Source organism: Pundamilia nyererei, unplaced genomic scaffold (assembly GCF_000239375.1).
Source record: "Pundamilia nyererei isolate P.nyererei 1_Seehausen unplaced genomic scaffold, PunNye1.0 scaffold00008, whole genome shotgun sequence".
Taxonomy (NCBI): domain Eukaryota; kingdom Metazoa; phylum Chordata; class Actinopteri; order Cichliformes; family Cichlidae; genus Pundamilia; species Pundamilia nyererei.
Window position 1 is genome coordinate 36,910 of NW_005187409.1, and position 15,963 is coordinate 52,872.

Here is a 15,963-nt window from a genome sequence, read left to right on the forward strand (position 1 = left end):
GATAACACAGGAGTACTCAAAATATGCAAAAACCTTGAATTCTTTGTTTCTATCATATTGCATCCGACATGAATATTGCGCCTGTTAATAGAGCCGAAAGTCTGATTCCTAACTCCACCCTGGCCGATGTTCCTCTCTGCCTCTTTTGTTCTCCCTGTGTCTCTCACTATTAGCCCTCTCTCATCCCTCTATTTCCATTGCTAAACTGCCTCCCTTCATCCTTCACTCTCCCAGCCATCTGCTCCCCTGGCCCACGGGACAGTGAGCCAAGACTCAGGCAGTGATAGCCCAACATACACACACACATGCACACACACACACCAAAGAAAATCTATTCTGCAGTTGCCTCACACACTAAGCTAAATTGCTGTGAAAGAAAAGGAGGGGGGAAAAAACACTTCAAACATACATTTTATTCACAATCACTTTTAAAAGCAGCTCTATGTGTGTCTGAGAGGAGCAGACACATCCGCTCACTGATTTACATGCAAAGCTAAACCTCCAAGAAGTAAGCTACATCTTCACTCTGTCATTTGCACCCTCACATGATCAGACATTTTTATTTTGAACAATTTAACATCTAAAATCCACTTTCTTGTACCCCCTCCTCCTCTGTTCTACCCCATCACCAACTTCAAATTATTCAAAATCTAAGTGTTTGTAATCCGCATCCAATCTTCTCATTCTCAAAATAAGATTATCAGCGGTGAACAGAGCCTATGGGTGTATATGCAGGGATTTAACAGTGAGCCAGTAGGCAAAGACTAATTAGGGGCGAGGTTCTTTGTTGCACCGGTGTTGGCAATTTGCTCATCCCCTTAATCATCCAATTTAAACCGCACAGAGAGGAGGAGGGGGCGGGTGTAATTTGTTTTAAACCATACTGCATTGTTTCTCTTGGGGGGTAAAAACTCACCGTGGTGATCCTACAACGGCTCTCTGGGGCGTTTAGTGAGTTTGGAGCCACCTTGTACTTCTTTATCACTTTTCTACAGAGATTTGTTGCGTTTGTGTTTATAGGGCATTTCCTGCTACAATATTCCCTTAAAGATGCTTGCAGTGCGGAGCAGTGAGTTTACACTGACCTTAATGTGCATTATGTTATTTTTATCCCATGCTGATGCGCCTACATTTCTGCTGCGACATAACTGCACCCTACCCTGAAATTTACAATTAAACCTTCCCTATATATATATGTTATATATCATATAACATTTTTTCTTTTATATATATTTTTATATCATATCATTACAGACTGCCCTATGTGGGTCCCGAGAACTGTATGCTTTAATTTATTCCCGCTTTGCGGTATAGGAACCGTCTTACCAGAGATTTGAGTCAGCGGAGCGGTGCTTGTGCTGTACCCCTTCTCCAAGTACACCTGCCTGGTGTCCGAGCAGCTTCTCCCCGCTGCAGCCAAAGGGCTCCGGGTCCCTAAAAGGGCAGCAGCCGTGCAAAGAAGTACCAGCAGCCGACGACTGGGAAAAGACACCCTGGTATCCATCCTCACTGCAGGACTTGGGGGGGAAAAAAGCAGACTCCAGTAAAGGATAAAGCCAGACTGTGGTTGCAGCAGCTTATAAATGAATGAATGTCTGGCCGGTTTGGATGCACGCAAAAGTGTAAGGAGTAACGGGATCCCAAATCGTCAGTCGTTTGAAACAGTCATAGTTTTTCCCCAATAAGTGCAATGAACATCCGGGCCGGGCTTTTACATCACAGACAGGCCTGCGTTTCCATCGGCCGTGTTCATTTAATTTGTCCTTCCTGGGAGACCCGCTGTTATACGTAAATATATGGGAGTGTGAAAGAGGCGCTCCCGGCCCACAGCATCATCTGACAGGCAAACTGCGTCAAACACTCGGGACGTAACCAGGGTGATACCGGAAGGAGGGCTGCTGTCAAAATAAAAGGGGATGCTTGTAGTTGATGGGACAGCCAGAAAGACTACGTAAGGACATAACAAAAACAACAACCGTATAATCATGTTTTTATTACAATTTTTGAGCATTTGAAAGAAAGAGTCCCAATTTTGATTCATACTTTCATTCATTTCACAAGGGAAACTGTTTTACAGCAGCAGCGAAAATAGTAGTCTACAATAGATAAAGAGTATAACTAAAGTAGAAGTGCCACAATAGTGCAAAAACTGATGTATGCATGAGTGATTTTATAAAAATTACCTCAAGTTAAACAAGAGTAAATGAATGAGCAGAAGACAGGTGTAACAGTGGAGCTGCAAGGAGCAGAGATGGTGGATGAGTTTAAATACCTGGGGCAAGCCATCCAAGCAACGGACAGTGAAAAGGGGGTGGAGTAGGTGGAGAGGAGTCAGGGATGATTTGCGACAGAAGGGCAGCACCAAGGGTCCAATAATTTTTTTTTTAATAAGACATTAGTGAGTCCTGCTATGATTTATGGTTTGGAAATGGTAATGCTGATAAAAAAGATAGGAGGGAGCAGCTTTAAGATCCTAAGATTTTCAGTCGAAGTGATGAGAATGGACAAGGTTAAACTAAGTACATGAGAGGGACAGCTCAGGTTGGACAGTTTGAAGACAAAGTTAGAGAGGCAAGGCTACATGTGCAAAGGAGGGATATTGGACAAAGGATATTGAAGATTGAGCTGCCAGGCAGGAGGAAGGCCACAGAGAAGATTCATGGATTTAGTGGAAGAGGACATGAAGATGATTGATGTGATGGAGAAGGATCCTAGGAATAAGGTGAGACAGATGAAGGCAGATGATCCACTGTGGTGACCCCTAAAGGGAGCAGCTGAAAGAGGATTTATCAGCATACATGGAAGCTAAAGTTTGTCTTTATACTTTCCTGCTTTTACATTTTCTATTGCAATAACTGCTATTAACTAACTGTTATTTCACTGGCTGTTCTGTCGATCATCTTTGAATTCCACTATGAATGCATCTATAAGTCACCGTTCATGTGGGATATTGCCCTAATATGTTGGACAAGAGGATCCCTTTTCCCAGAGAAACAGTACACATGGTCTAATATTAGTTATATGACAGTCTGCATTATTGTTTTGTAATCATTGGCTGTGTCAGTTCAGCGAGAGAGTTATTTGTAAAGAAAACTAATGTGTACACTTGTCTCCATTTTTATGTTGTTAAATGCGAACAAAATATAGCAGTACATGTCTGGCCAGAAAGAGAGCACCAATTTGTTTATTTGGTAGTTCGATAAAAGGCTTCAGTTAGTTAAGAGTAAGAAAAAGAAAATTCCGTTCACATTTGCAGTTTTGTCTGGTTATACAATATTTGACATTTTAAAAAACAAACAAAACACAAAAGTTTTTGCAAATATTTGTAGGTGTTTTCTTGTTTTTCGGGTTTTTTGTACTACTTGTACACTAAAGTGGCCCTCCAATGAAATGACCGTACCAGCAGTGGCCCACAGCTCATTTAAGTTTGAGATCCCTGCTTTAGATTAATCTCATGTGATTTACATGAGAACATCAATATTTTATTTTGAAGGTGAAGACCAGAAGTTGTGTTTCACCCAGGCTGTTTTGACGCTGGTCACAGCCTTTCAAACACAGAACAATGGACCAACTGGGAACTGAGGGGTGAGGATCCTGCGGTGGCGGGGCAGGGACCAGTCAACCACCTCAGGGTGCTACAAGCTATGGATGCAACCATGAAACCTATGAACACAATATACATAATGAAAACTATCTATATGAACACAAGAGTAAATTAGCTGCAAGGTGAAAGGGTTGCGAGTCACGGAGATATGTTTAACTGGTACCATTTATTGCCAATACTACTAGACAACCATACAGAAGAATTGACCAATGAACATCGAGTTATTTTCTGCCAGGACCAATCACCTTCTAGTAACAATCCACAGCGGCGCGCTTTCGGCAGTTCGCAGTTTAGGAGGAAGAAAAGTTAGCCAAGGCAGAAAATTACTCAACACTAACTATATTATCAAGTGGTAAACTGATATCCTTAATCTGGTAGTGGTTGCTACTGAGTAGTTTCATTTGAAATACTTTAAGTGCGTCTTAAGAGCTTCATAAGTTGAGTTTATCAAACAGGCTAATGAAGTTTAGCTTGTCATCTTGCTAATTTTATTTTATACTGTATCTTTCTTCACAGCCTCCACTCCTGAATATAGTGAGTCTGGTACATTCCTTCAGCCAAAATGGCAAGTGGGAGTTCAGCTTTGGACAGGTAATGCTGATACTTTGTGTTAAAATGTCAAAAGGTTAAGAGAAATTAAAATAATAATTCTAATTTGACAGCGTTCATATTAAAAAGCATTGTGAAAGTTGCTACTAATGCTCTGGGTGCTCTGGCTGAAGCTAATAGCTTAAGGGTTGTATAATAATTCTACTTTTTCATAATGATACCTGCCTGTTTTCTTATCACCCTTCATTTAAATTCATCACAGTAAAGCTGATTTTTTTTTGTCTAACTTGTCAATTATTTCCCTTGTCTTTTAGTCTTGAGGAGTTAGATTCCCCCACTGACTCAGGCAGTGACTATGAGGCCACCATGAAAGGAACAAAGCGAAGAAAACCAGCAGTATCTAAGCAGGTGGATTTTTGTTTTCTCTTTAAAATAACTTTCTGCTTTTTTATTAGTGATTGTAAAAGATAAATCTGCCATCACAATAGCTGCAAATGTTGTATTTATAGACCTTTCAGAAATTCCATTTGTGTCACTTGGTGACTGTCAGACGAATGCAACTACAACAGAAAAGACATTACATGCACAGCTATTCGCTTTCTTCTCTTGGCTACTCCCCTCAGGGTTTGCCACAGCAGATCATCTGCCTCCATCTCACCTTGTCCCTAGCATCCTCCTCTGTCACACCTGCCCTCTGCATGTCCTCCTTCATTACATCCATGAACCTTCTCTGTGGTCTTCCTCTTTCCTCCTGTCTGGCAGGTCCATATTCAACATCCTTTGTCCAGTGTATCCATTATCTCTCCTCTACACATGTCAAAACCATGATGGTGTATTCACCATGAAGAGCCTGTAACTCATCACTGATGGTTTCTTACCCCTTTTACACCACCCTTCCCAAAGTTGCTGACTTGTTGACTGTATTGTTGCTGACGTGCCTCCCATGTAAGGGAGGTGAGATTGCAGTAAAACAAAAAGTTAGAGTGCTCTCAGCAAATTACCAATAAAAAAAAGAACAATATATATCTGCCCACATCAAACTGACTCCACTTTCTCATCAAGTATAAATGTTATAATCCTTTTTTTTAATGACACTTATGCTTGATTCCTATGATAGTTTTTCATCAATCACTATCCCTATGTATTTGTATTCATTTACAAATTCAGTACAGTTACCACTTACCACTACCTGTTGTTGTCCCTGCCTGATAGCAATGAAATTAAAAATATATATATTTTGTTTTCTTGGTGTTTAACTGAAGTAAAACATCAAAGTCATCCAGATATCCACAATACTTTGCTCCAGGTTCTGTGGCCAAACTGGTAATCACTGTGTCATCAGCAAAAAGACAACAACACTATAATAGATGTCTAATATACTTTATTTTGGCATGTTGCTTGTTCAGATCACAAGCAAAATGCATTCTAAATCCTTAAATAAATCTCTTTCATCTCAAGCCACCCAAGAGAACCAGGCATAATGCTGCACTGAAGGGGATGTCCAGCCCCAGTGGCAGCTCAGTTCCCACCCCTCCAGGTCCTTCCCCACAGTCCGTCTCCCAGGGGACATCCATGCAGCTCTCTGCTAGATCTGTTAGGAGCATGAACGGGGAGAGCCAGATTATCAGCGCAAAGGATATCTATGATGCTGTCTGCTCTGGAAAGAGTGCCATGGTGGTGAGCAAACCCCAAGCAGAGGAGTGTGGAAGGAAGGGGGAAGGTAGCTTAGAGATAAACACATGAAGGGAGGGGGTACTGAATGAAGCATGTGTAATTATAAGAGAAAGAAGCTGACAATGAGGGGTTATCATGTGCTGTCAGTGGCTGACTGATGTGATCCTACACAAGTGACTCTGATACATTAAGAGAGACGGGTGTTCTCACTGGACCATGTAGTCAATGATTGACAGCACTTGTCTATCCCAAGTATTGTTCTTGCTATAGCTGCTTTTGGGTAAAGACTACAAAAGAAAGGCAGCATAACAAAAGAAATACAGTAATAAATTGTCTGTCACTACAGTGTAGAACTGCAAGACAATGCAGACGGGGACTCTGGGGGGAGGCTCATTATGCACATTCAGAAATTCTGGCAAATGGAAGTTAAAGAAATCTCTTCTGAAAAGGTTTCACAGTTCTCAGCTAAAGTTGACTGCTTTACAATAGGTTACACTTCCAGTATCAAGAGAATGGCTTCTGTGAATGGGTGTCTGCCATACTGCAATTTAATAGATTTAACCAGGAAATAAAAAGCTCCCGCCTTATAGTGCAGAGCATATAAAAAGCCAGTTTTTAAGCTGAAATCAGTAATGTTGTTTGACTGATATATTCTTAACGTGTGTATCTGCTCTTTGATCTGAATGAAGCATTTTCACTGGCTGCTTTCTCCCTGTCAATCTTAAGACGGTGGTAGACGAGTGGCTGGACAGCTATAAGCGGAGCCAAGAGGCGGGACTGCTGGTGCTCATCAACTTCATTGTTCAGTCCTGCGGATGCAAAGGTCAGAGGTTAAAAGACAGGCCAGAAGATGGGTAGTAGAGGGGGTGGGGGTGAAAGTTTTAGAGATTGAAATTTTGACTCAGTCATCAATAGCGTTTCTGCTAGTAACCCAATGATGCAATGTTGAGACGAGAAAACAGATATTTTGCAAGAGTGGAATGAAAATGAGAGGAAATCGTGTAGATGAAATTATTACTAGGTGAAGTATTCTAATTATTGTAATATTAGGTTCATCTGAGGGGGGGTTACTTAATTTCCAAATCTGGAACGTTTCTTTATCCTTTAACTTTTTTCATGTCCAGGTGTTGTTACCAGAAAGATGTTTGACAGCATGCAAAATGCTGAGATCATCAGCACCCTAACCAAAGAGTTCAATGAGGTGAGGGAAAGGGGAAGAAAGCAGTTCAGCTGTAGTTTGGTTAAAATGTATTTAAAATATAAAGCTTGTTCCTACAGGAATGAAAGTTTGAATGTAGTTTGTAGTCTTTGTCTGTCTTCTGCCTACAAATCATCCTTCTGGAATTAGTTCAGAAACTTTAATAGCCTTCATGTCTCAAGAGATTGTGATCTGAAGGTTGGAGCACAGCATGATGGAAAACTCTCATTAAAATTTAATGCTGATAAATGGACACATTAATGAGTTAATCACTTTGGTTTTCCACTGATGTAATTGTCATTAGCGGAACAAACCAGAAGTTTGTGCTTCAGATAACTACATGAAGCATAGAATAGGAAGCTTAAAGCTCTTTGTCTCTCTGCTTCCCCCCCTTTTCTTCCAGGATTCAGTGAACTACCCTCTGTGCACTCCAGGGCCCCAGCTGAAGCGTTTCAAAGCAGGCCTGTGTGAGTTTGCTAGGGTTCTTGTGCGCTCCTGTCGGAATAGCCTTGTTTATGATGAATACCTCTTCCCTTCCCTGCTGGCTCTACTCACCGGCCTCTCAGACTCCCAGGTCCGAGCCTTCAGACACACCAGTACCCTGCTTGGTGAGCGATCTGATTCATGTGTATAAAAAAAGAAAGGCATACAAACACTTATAACAGCATAGTTTTTAAACAGAACTCTTGCCATGATTAAGGTAGTTCAGTGCAATTTACTTTTGTACTTGATACATAGAGTGCCTTTAATCTGCTAATGCAGTGTGTTAATTAATAGGTTTTATTAATAATAGGTCAAATAAAGCTTAGCAGCATATCAAAAATTAGGTTAGTCTGGGCAGGTTTGATTTTTGGTAAGAATATACTTGCGCTTTTGTACTTGTCAATAAAAAGTACATACACCTTCTGCAATAATATGTTGTTTGAGAGTACTTTATAGACTTTTCTATCTCCATGTTTTCCTCTGCTAGCCATAAAGTTGATGACGGGGTTGGTGGAAGTAGCTGTAGTAGTTTCTGTTCAGCTGCAGACCACCCAGCAGCAATACAACACGGAAAACAGCAAGAGGGCGCACGACAGAGCCTCTGACAGACTGGAGGAACTGCAGGCCACCGTTAAAGAGGTGACACATGTAGACACACAAAGAAAAACAAAAGTTTAGAGACACAGCCACTTTTTCGTTAACACATAGGTCACAACATTAAAGCTGTGACATCTGCTTTAGGAAAAAAGTAATTGAAGAACATGTTTTGCAAATATCCCTTAACATAATTAAAATTATTGGCATCACTACACCAACATTTTCTTCTTTTGTTGCCCAGGTTGTTTAATGGCTGTCATGTTTGAAATAGTTTGTATTTTACTAACAAAATATCCATTCTCTTCTGCTTATCTGATTTAAGTGCTTGCTGACGTTTCCTATTTTGCTCATGTTAATTTTTGAGTTGTGCAAGTACAGGGACAACAGGAAGTGCACGCTCTGTGAGGAATAGTAAAATATGTAAAGTAGCATTTATACAGTTTTTTGTGCCTATGTTAATCTGATAATCATCAGAGTTATCACCTTTTGTTCTATAAGGAATGGTCGTTGCTATTTATTCTGCCCACTTCAGCAAAAGATGGTTACCACAGCAGATCAATATACCGACAGTGTTGGAGTCCTGGTGGACTCATTTATTTAGTCTTTCTGTACAGTATGTGTGTGTCTGAGTGGCTCTATTTGATATTTGTTTGTTGTAGTTGCGAGAAAACAGAGAGGAGCTGTCCTCCATGATGAATGCCACTTTCCGTGGTGTGTTTGTGCATCGTTATCGGGACCAATTGCCTGAGATCCGGGGAGTGTGTATTGAAGAGTTGGGCCTTTGGTTGAAAATGGACCCTGAGGACTTCCTTAATGACGGATGTCTTAAATATCTGGGATGGACCATGCATGACAAGGTACACACACATAGAGAGGACAAAAAGTGTATGTCCACTGACTTTTGGAAGGGTGAATGCATGTAAGCACTGTTTGTCTGCAAATAGTTATAGCAAAGTCTAGGTGTTGTCTTGTCCTTTTTGACCATTCTATAAACAAATATGTATTTTAAGCTTAATTTCCGCCTAAAAAGTAGATTGTTTTTTTTCTCTGGTGAAGGGTGGAATATTAAAAACCCTAACAACTTCCTGTAATGTCATCCCTTTATTCACATTAAACAGCATCATTTGTCACTGAGTGCAACCAACAGTAGAGATGGAAGTAATTTTATGTGAAATTCCTTTTTCCCTCAATGAGAACCTTCAATTTTGGTATTCATGCTCTTGTAGACTTCCTACAGACGACACTATGGCAGAATATGTACAGACAAAGGAAGACTCACATTTTCACAAAGAGAAATTCCACTATGTACAGGCTTGAGCACAAGTCTGTATTCAGGTTATAGAAAGAGTGTTACCATACTCTGTTTTTTCCTCGCCCTCAGCAAAGTCCGGTGCGTCTGCAGTGTGTGCGTGCCCTGCAGGGTCTGTACCAGGAGAAGGAATTCATTGGGCGCCTGGAGCTTTTCACCAGCAGATTTAAAGTGAGGCATCCCTCTGGATTGGACTCGGCCCATTTAATTCTTCTTGTCTCCCTCTTTTCTTTCTCCCTCTTGACTGTCTGCCTGTCTCAGCATCTGCTTTTAATCTATTGTTTCAGCTTTTTCTATTGTTTCTATTTTGTTGTCTGCCTATGTCTTCCCTCCCAGTATTTTGTGCCTCCTCCCTGTATTTTCTTCCCTTTTGAGGTTTTTTTTTCCACCATTCCTGTTTGTTGTTATGGTTTTATCCTTTGTCTGGGCATATGTCTGGGTGCATTAATTGCTGCCAATTACTGATGGTTAATAAGCTCTTTTCAAACATATAAAAACCCTCCTAAGCCACATGTGCTGCAGCAGATAAATGGTATTTATGCCATGGCTTAGTGCCTAATGATGGGGCTCGTGTGTGTGAATGTATGTCTGTTGATGTGGGTGCATTATGCATAGCTACTGAATGTCTGTTGGCATGATTGAACAGTATTCTGTTTATGTGCCACTGCATATCTAAATGTCTGTGTGTGTTTAGGAGAGAATTCTCAGCATGGTGCTGGACAAGGACCCAGACGTGGCAGTGGAAGTGGTCAATCTGCTGCTGCTGATCCAACAGTAAAGGGCTTTTTCTCTCTCGTCCCCATGCTTTGTTCTCATTATCTGAGGAAAAGTTGGAGCTCAAAGTATACCAAATATAGCACATTTTAATGCCGGAAGTGTATACTTTTGAGTTGCATCACAGAAAAGTCATATCCAATTCTGTGATTCAGTCTTGTTTTCACACATTTAGCATTCATTTAGAAGTCAGAATAAGAAACTTTAACACCCAGTTTCTTATTTTAAATATAAAGATGCTTACTCAACCAACATATGTGATGGTTCCACATAACTCCTGCACTCTGCTTGGTCATGATTGCTGATGATTCATAGCATCAGTCGTGATCTAATGCTTGCCAACATCTCACACCTCTGACTGCAGTGAAATTAGATGTTTTTAGGGGAAATCAAAAAGATGAACAAAAATGAACTGAAACTGCTGGTTTTTGAAATGTTTGTCATCTTCTTTATCTAGTGTATGTACCTCAGTTGATCAGTACATTTTTATGTGTGTACTTGCAGGAGAACAGATGAAGGACTGGACGAAGAGGAGTGTGGCCACATTTATCCACTGGTTTACGCTTCACACCGAGGTCTGGCATCTGCAGCTGGTGGCTTCCTATACAGCAAGTACGCTTTAACCACACTTGGTCGCAGAAGTGGTTACAGAAGTGTAAATGTTGCTGTTTATTTATTTATTTATTGCATATTTCTTTTACAAAAATGTTCTAATTTTTGTTGGATTTACTAATTCAGGGCAGCACGGTGGCACGGTGGTTAGCACTGTTGCCGCACAGCAAGAAGGTCCTGAGTTCAATTCCACCATCAGGCCGGGGTCTTTCTGTGTGGAGTTTGCATGTTCTCCCCGTGTCTGCGTGGGTTCCCTCCGGGTACTCCGGCTTCCTCCCACCGTCCAAAGACATGCAGCTTGTGGGGATAGGTTAATTGGATAACCCAAATTGTCAGTAGGTATGAATGTGAGTGCGAATGGTTGTTTGTCCCTGTGTGTTAGCCTTGCGACAGACTGGCGACCTGTCCAGGGTGTACCCCGCCTCTCGCCCTATGACAGCTGGGATAGGCTCCAGCGCCCCCCGGAAAAGGATAAGCGGAAGTGAATGGATGGATGGATGGATTTACTAATTCATTACTGACCCTCAAAAATAAAGTGGAAATTCTATACAAACATGTAGTTTGTATAGAATTTTTATTTTTCTATTTTTTTGTATTTTATTTTTTTTAATTTTTGTATTTTTAGTTAATATTATGTAAAATGTTCTTGTTTTTTATTTTATGTGTTTATGTTAGGCTGAAAAGTGTGATTACCAGTCACAGCCAGGAGAATGACAAAGCCAACAATGCAGCCTTTTTTCAAATCCTCATCTCCTTCTTCATCCAGAGTGAGGTAGTATTTCTTTCTCTCTATGCCCCCTCTCTTTCATTCTCCTCTGTTTGGAATTTAAGGCGATATGAAAGTACAAAAATGCAGAGCGGAGCCAAGAGGATGTTACTCAAGTTGGTCAAACCTGTTAACCTTTCTGTGAACGCATCAGCTTTCTGGCAAGAGTTCATCATAGATTGACAAATGGTGACCCTAAACATCTGTGTAACATCAGGGAAACTAGTCTTGACCAGCGCAGACGCAGGAGGACATGCTTTAACTCTGACTTAATTTCAAATATAGAGACTATATAATACTTATTAACACACTGTAAAATTTTCTTATGAAAAAATTAATCCAACCATATTCTGCTGCTAGTCTGGGGGCAGCAGTCTCGGGGAGACGCCCAGAGCTTGCTGTCCACAGCCACCTCCTCCAGCTCCTCTGGGGTGACACTGAGGCACTGAGACAGCCAAGAGATGTAATTGCTCCAGCTTGCCCTGGGTCTTGTATGGGGCTTCCTCCCAGTATAATGTCAAAAACACCTTTGCCAAATTGGCACCCAGGAGGCATCCTTATCAGATATCCAGACCACCTCACTTGGCTCCTTTGATGTGGAGACACATGCTAAAAAATCCATTCTCCTAACAGTTCCATGAGCATGGGGCATATCTGGTGGACAGCCTTTGGCATGTGGCAGGATCTGAGCTGAGAGACTGGGAGACAATGACCACTTTCCTGCTACAAGATGATGGTGAGGAACAAGATAAAACTGTAAACATGACAAGAGTATGAGCCTAAGCACGTAGCCATTTTTCCCCAGCACCAATAAAAATGGCAAGTTAGTGATAGCTGCTCCTTTTTGTTCCTACTCTGTTTCTTCAACTGTCTGTTTTTGTGTTGTCAGAACTGATGTATGAGGAGGAGGGTGTGCTCATAGAGCTGATGATGTGTGCGATCAGACAGGCAGCACAGGCAACCCCACCTGTTGGGAGAACTCAGGGCAAAAAGGTGGTGACACATTCAAATGCAAGAATAATGCTGTGTGGCTTGTGTTTGATGGAACAGTGGAGGCTGTAAATGAAATATTTTATGACACATTTTGCACATTTTCTCCACTAAACTTGCCTGTGATTGATTGCTGAATGGTCATGTGGGATTAGAACCTAAGTATGAAGGATAAGAAAATCCAGGAACAAGACAAGAGACGCATCACAACACACTTCATCCCTTTACTGCCACAGCTGCTTGCCAAGGTTCATTTAAATACAAATATTCAGCTTTTTTATTGTTGCTTTAAATTTTTAAAGAAGAGTTTATGTTTATACTGACCTGCAGTACTCAGCGGATGCAAAGAACGTGAAACTGCTCCTCAAAGCTCCCCTGTACTTTGACCTGGAGATGTACAGCAGCGCTCAGTGGCTGGAAAAGGTAGGAGGACCAGAAATGTGTTTATTGTCGTCAATATGTAATGAAATATATTTAGAAAGTATTTGTGCTTCTATATTTTTTTTCTCTTATTCAGTATCCAAGTTAGTTCACGCTCAATGTGAATTATATGGTAATAATATAAAGAAATCGGAGAAATTAAGCTTAATGGCTTAAAGAGAAAAAGAGGCTACCAATGCTCAAAGACAATTTTATTTCTTTTATTTTGGAGCTATTATTTTATGATTTAGCATCTTAAAATAATGCAAATATAATATTCCAATATTAGAGGAAAGTGAACTGAAGCCTGTCAGGTCCACAGTTAAACAGTGGCTGACTTTCAGGTCATGCCAGCTGTGAGTTTTAAGCTTGCCTGCAGTTAGAGATTTCCTCAGCCAGATGCTGAACCAGTGGTTCAGTTCAGTGTCTTTGAGTGGGAGGGCAAGCGATTTACCTTTAAATAATTACTATCCTAAGCGTTACATTCATATTCTACTTCTTCTGTTCAGCATTTGGACCTGCTGCTGTCCCAGGTATGTGGCATTGTGGAGAAGCACACAGAGGTCGCCGTACTGGAGGCTTGCGCCCACCTGGTCAGCGCTCTCAGCTCCGACTGCTACACCTTCTCCTCCCGCGCACAAATGGCATTCAGCCAGCTGTTTGATGTCCTTACCGAATGTTTCAGCACCTACGTAAATGACCTGCTCCAGGTTGGAGAGTGTGTCAGTGATGCTTGCATACCAGCAGATACATTTTATATTGTGCATGTGCATACTGTATACTTAAATGCAAGTTTTGTTGAAATGTAATACATTATGTTTTCTTGTTTTTAATCCTCTGTTTTGGTTTTTTTTTGTTGTGAAACACTTTGTTATCCTGGTTTTGAAAGGTGCTAAATAAATACAAATTTAGTTATGTATATAAGACATACATACAGAAAATACATATAATAATGTATGTAAGTATGTATTATCTTACAAGGACAGATTCCTCAAGAAAGCGGATGTACTGTGCTTATTTTTATGTCCATATTTTCATGTCTTGGACTAGAGTAGCTTTGCTTGATTCACTGTAAAATAATCTTAATTAAAAGGTTGTATTGGGCCTCGTTGCTGCCCCTCAGTTCATCCTCTGTCAAGCCAATATAGCTAATTTGTCTCTCTTCCCTTTAAGCTGGCTTTGTTATGATTGGCTGCCCTTTGTAAACAGAAGGCTTGCAAAGCATGCGGGTGGGGGGTGGCATTTAAAGCAGTCTGAAAGCTGTGCTGTTTTAGAGGAATTATGTCAGTATGACTCATATGAAACATGTTTAATATCATTTGTATTTATGAAAGAAAATAGATCAGAAACTTTACAAGAATTTAGTTTGGGTTTTTTTTGTTGGATTGGTGTAGTATTGCATGAGTTTTATTTAGTTTTACTGAGATACTAATAATGTATGATGAAAACTGGAAACAAAAACTGAAATAATATCGATGTGGAACTATTATCTGTATCATTTTGTGTTTGTGACCTAGGGTATTGCAGATGATGATGACACATACAGTGGAGCCACTGCCTTAAAAAGGATTGCTGCCCTTAGCAGGTATGCTGTTATAATGCATGCGACAATAGTATTAAATAATTCTTACACAGAAGTATGCAACTGTATTGCGTGTGTGTGCATTATCTCCAGTGCTAAGGACCCGACTGCCTGGAAGCTGTTTGATTCCTGTCTTGAGCTGCTGAAGAGCCGGATGGAATCCAGAGAGCTTGATAAGGAGGTTTCTGCCAATGTTTCATATTTGAGGGGGAGGATTGTGAATGTCATGAGTATTGCAGTGCCATTTTATGAAAATAATAAGTAAAATGGGGAATGTAATGAATTTCTAGTTAACAAAACATGAATGTCATATGAATTGCAAGGCTAAAAATGTGATCCCTTAATTCTCATGTCATGTTTTTAGGTTTTTGTACAGGAGTAGTTTAAGGAAAACATTTTATTCTAATTGAAGGTCAATAATTTTAACTCTCTTTTGTGTCATTTCAGCTGATAGAGCCAGCTATGAAGTGTGCAGCTTTTCACCTGATGTGGGCCAAAGTGAATGTGGTTAACTCCAAGCCAACTGAGGTGCTGGTCTCATGTTATAAAACCACTGTTTGTCCTCCAACAAGGTTTCAAATGATCTGAATCTTTATTCTCAGATAAACTTTCGGTTATGGGTCCCGGTAGTGTCAGTCTACCTGCATGAAATAAGCTAAGCTGCATGATTAATACTTTCATAATGGCTATCACATCACAGGCAGCCCTAGGCGACCGTGCTGGTGGCCTTCTTGTGTGTTTGTTAAGCTTTTCTTGTCTGTGTTGTCGAACAATTCACCAGCTGCGCAGACAGCAGGCAATTAACGCAACAGTCTGTTAGAGTGCATCTGAGCCCACAGCGACACTCGGATATTTATTTCCCACCGCTTCACACTTTTTCTTATTGATTGTCTTCACGTGTTTCCTGTCTCATTCTTGCTTCTCTTTAGTTTCTATTCTGTCTTTCTGAGCTCGTTTTCACTTTTTCTGCTGTTTTTCTCTCACTCATTTTTTACACACACTGAGCATGTCATTATTACTCATGCAGCCATTTGTGTGTTTTTCTCAACACTGTTCCAGAGAGAACACATCCAGATCCATTCCTCTTGATCAGTCATTTTCATTCCTTGTCTGTTCATGTTTTGATTGATGACTCGCACAGCTTTTTCTCTTCCTGTGTGCACTTAAATTGTGTTTTCCCATTGGTATCACATTATTACTGTTACAGTGGTGGATGCTCATTCTAAACAAAGTTTCAAATAATGAGTTCAGCCAAAAGGATCATAACGGGAGAGGAGATGAAATGGCTTGTTGATTAACTGAGGGGCTGTAACAAGGCCTAGATAAAGATAAACGGGGATTTGTGTGTGTGTGTGTGTGTGTGTGTGTGTGTGTGTGTGTGTGTGTGTGTGTGTGTGTGTGTGTG

At 40.6% G+C, this 15,963-nt stretch overlaps 2 protein-coding genes across 9 annotated transcripts in view; one reads left to right on the plus strand and one right to left on the minus strand.

Annotated features, from left to right (window-relative positions):
• gpc2 (glypican 2) overlaps window positions 1-2,354 on the minus strand; it is a 14,135-nt gene extending 11,781 nt beyond the window's left edge. The window contains exon 1 of the mRNA XM_005722815.1: window positions 1,327-2,354. Within this exon, the coding sequence (XP_005722872.1) occupies window positions 1,327-1,504 (178 nt within the window). The 5' untranslated portion in view covers window positions 1,505-2,354. The remainder of the gene's footprint in view (window positions 1-1,326) is intronic.
• Window positions 2,355-3,504: 1,150 nt separating this feature from the next.
• The window catches only part of stag3 (STAG3 cohesin complex component), a 21,043-nt gene continuing 8,584 nt past the window's right edge, over window positions 3,505-15,963 (plus strand). The window contains exons 1-22 of one of the 8 annotated variants that reach the window (XM_005722822.2): window positions 3,692-3,956; window positions 4,121-4,195; window positions 4,468-4,561; window positions 5,612-5,830; window positions 6,554-6,650; window positions 6,952-7,028; window positions 7,429-7,492; window positions 7,592-7,633; window positions 7,996-8,147; window positions 8,765-8,962; window positions 9,487-9,585; window positions 10,109-10,188; window positions 10,693-10,800; window positions 11,476-11,572; window positions 12,200-12,302; window positions 12,456-12,559; window positions 12,712-12,804; window positions 12,887-12,979; window positions 13,486-13,698; window positions 14,494-14,561; window positions 14,652-14,739; window positions 15,006-15,086. In XM_005722822.2, coding sequence (XP_005722879.1) covers window positions 4,167-4,195; window positions 4,468-4,561; window positions 5,612-5,830; window positions 6,554-6,650; window positions 6,952-7,028; window positions 7,429-7,492; window positions 7,592-7,633; window positions 7,996-8,147; window positions 8,765-8,962; window positions 9,487-9,585; window positions 10,109-10,188; window positions 10,693-10,800; window positions 11,476-11,572; window positions 12,200-12,302; window positions 12,456-12,559; window positions 12,712-12,804; window positions 12,887-12,979; window positions 13,486-13,698; window positions 14,494-14,561; window positions 14,652-14,739; window positions 15,006-15,086 — 2,199 coding nt within the window. In that variant the 5' untranslated portion in view covers window positions 3,692-3,956; window positions 4,121-4,166. Of the gene's footprint in view, window positions 3,633-3,691; window positions 4,020-4,120; window positions 4,196-4,467; window positions 4,562-5,611; window positions 5,831-6,553; window positions 6,651-6,951; window positions 7,029-7,428; window positions 7,634-7,995; window positions 8,148-8,764; window positions 8,963-9,486; window positions 9,586-10,108; window positions 10,189-10,692; window positions 10,801-11,475; window positions 11,573-12,199; window positions 12,303-12,455; window positions 12,560-12,711; window positions 12,805-12,886; window positions 12,980-13,485; window positions 13,699-14,493; window positions 14,562-14,651; window positions 14,740-15,005; window positions 15,087-15,963 lie in introns of those variants that run through there. The other 7 variants (XM_005722818.1, XM_005722819.1, XM_005722817.2 and 4 more) reach the window with 7 other exon arrangements.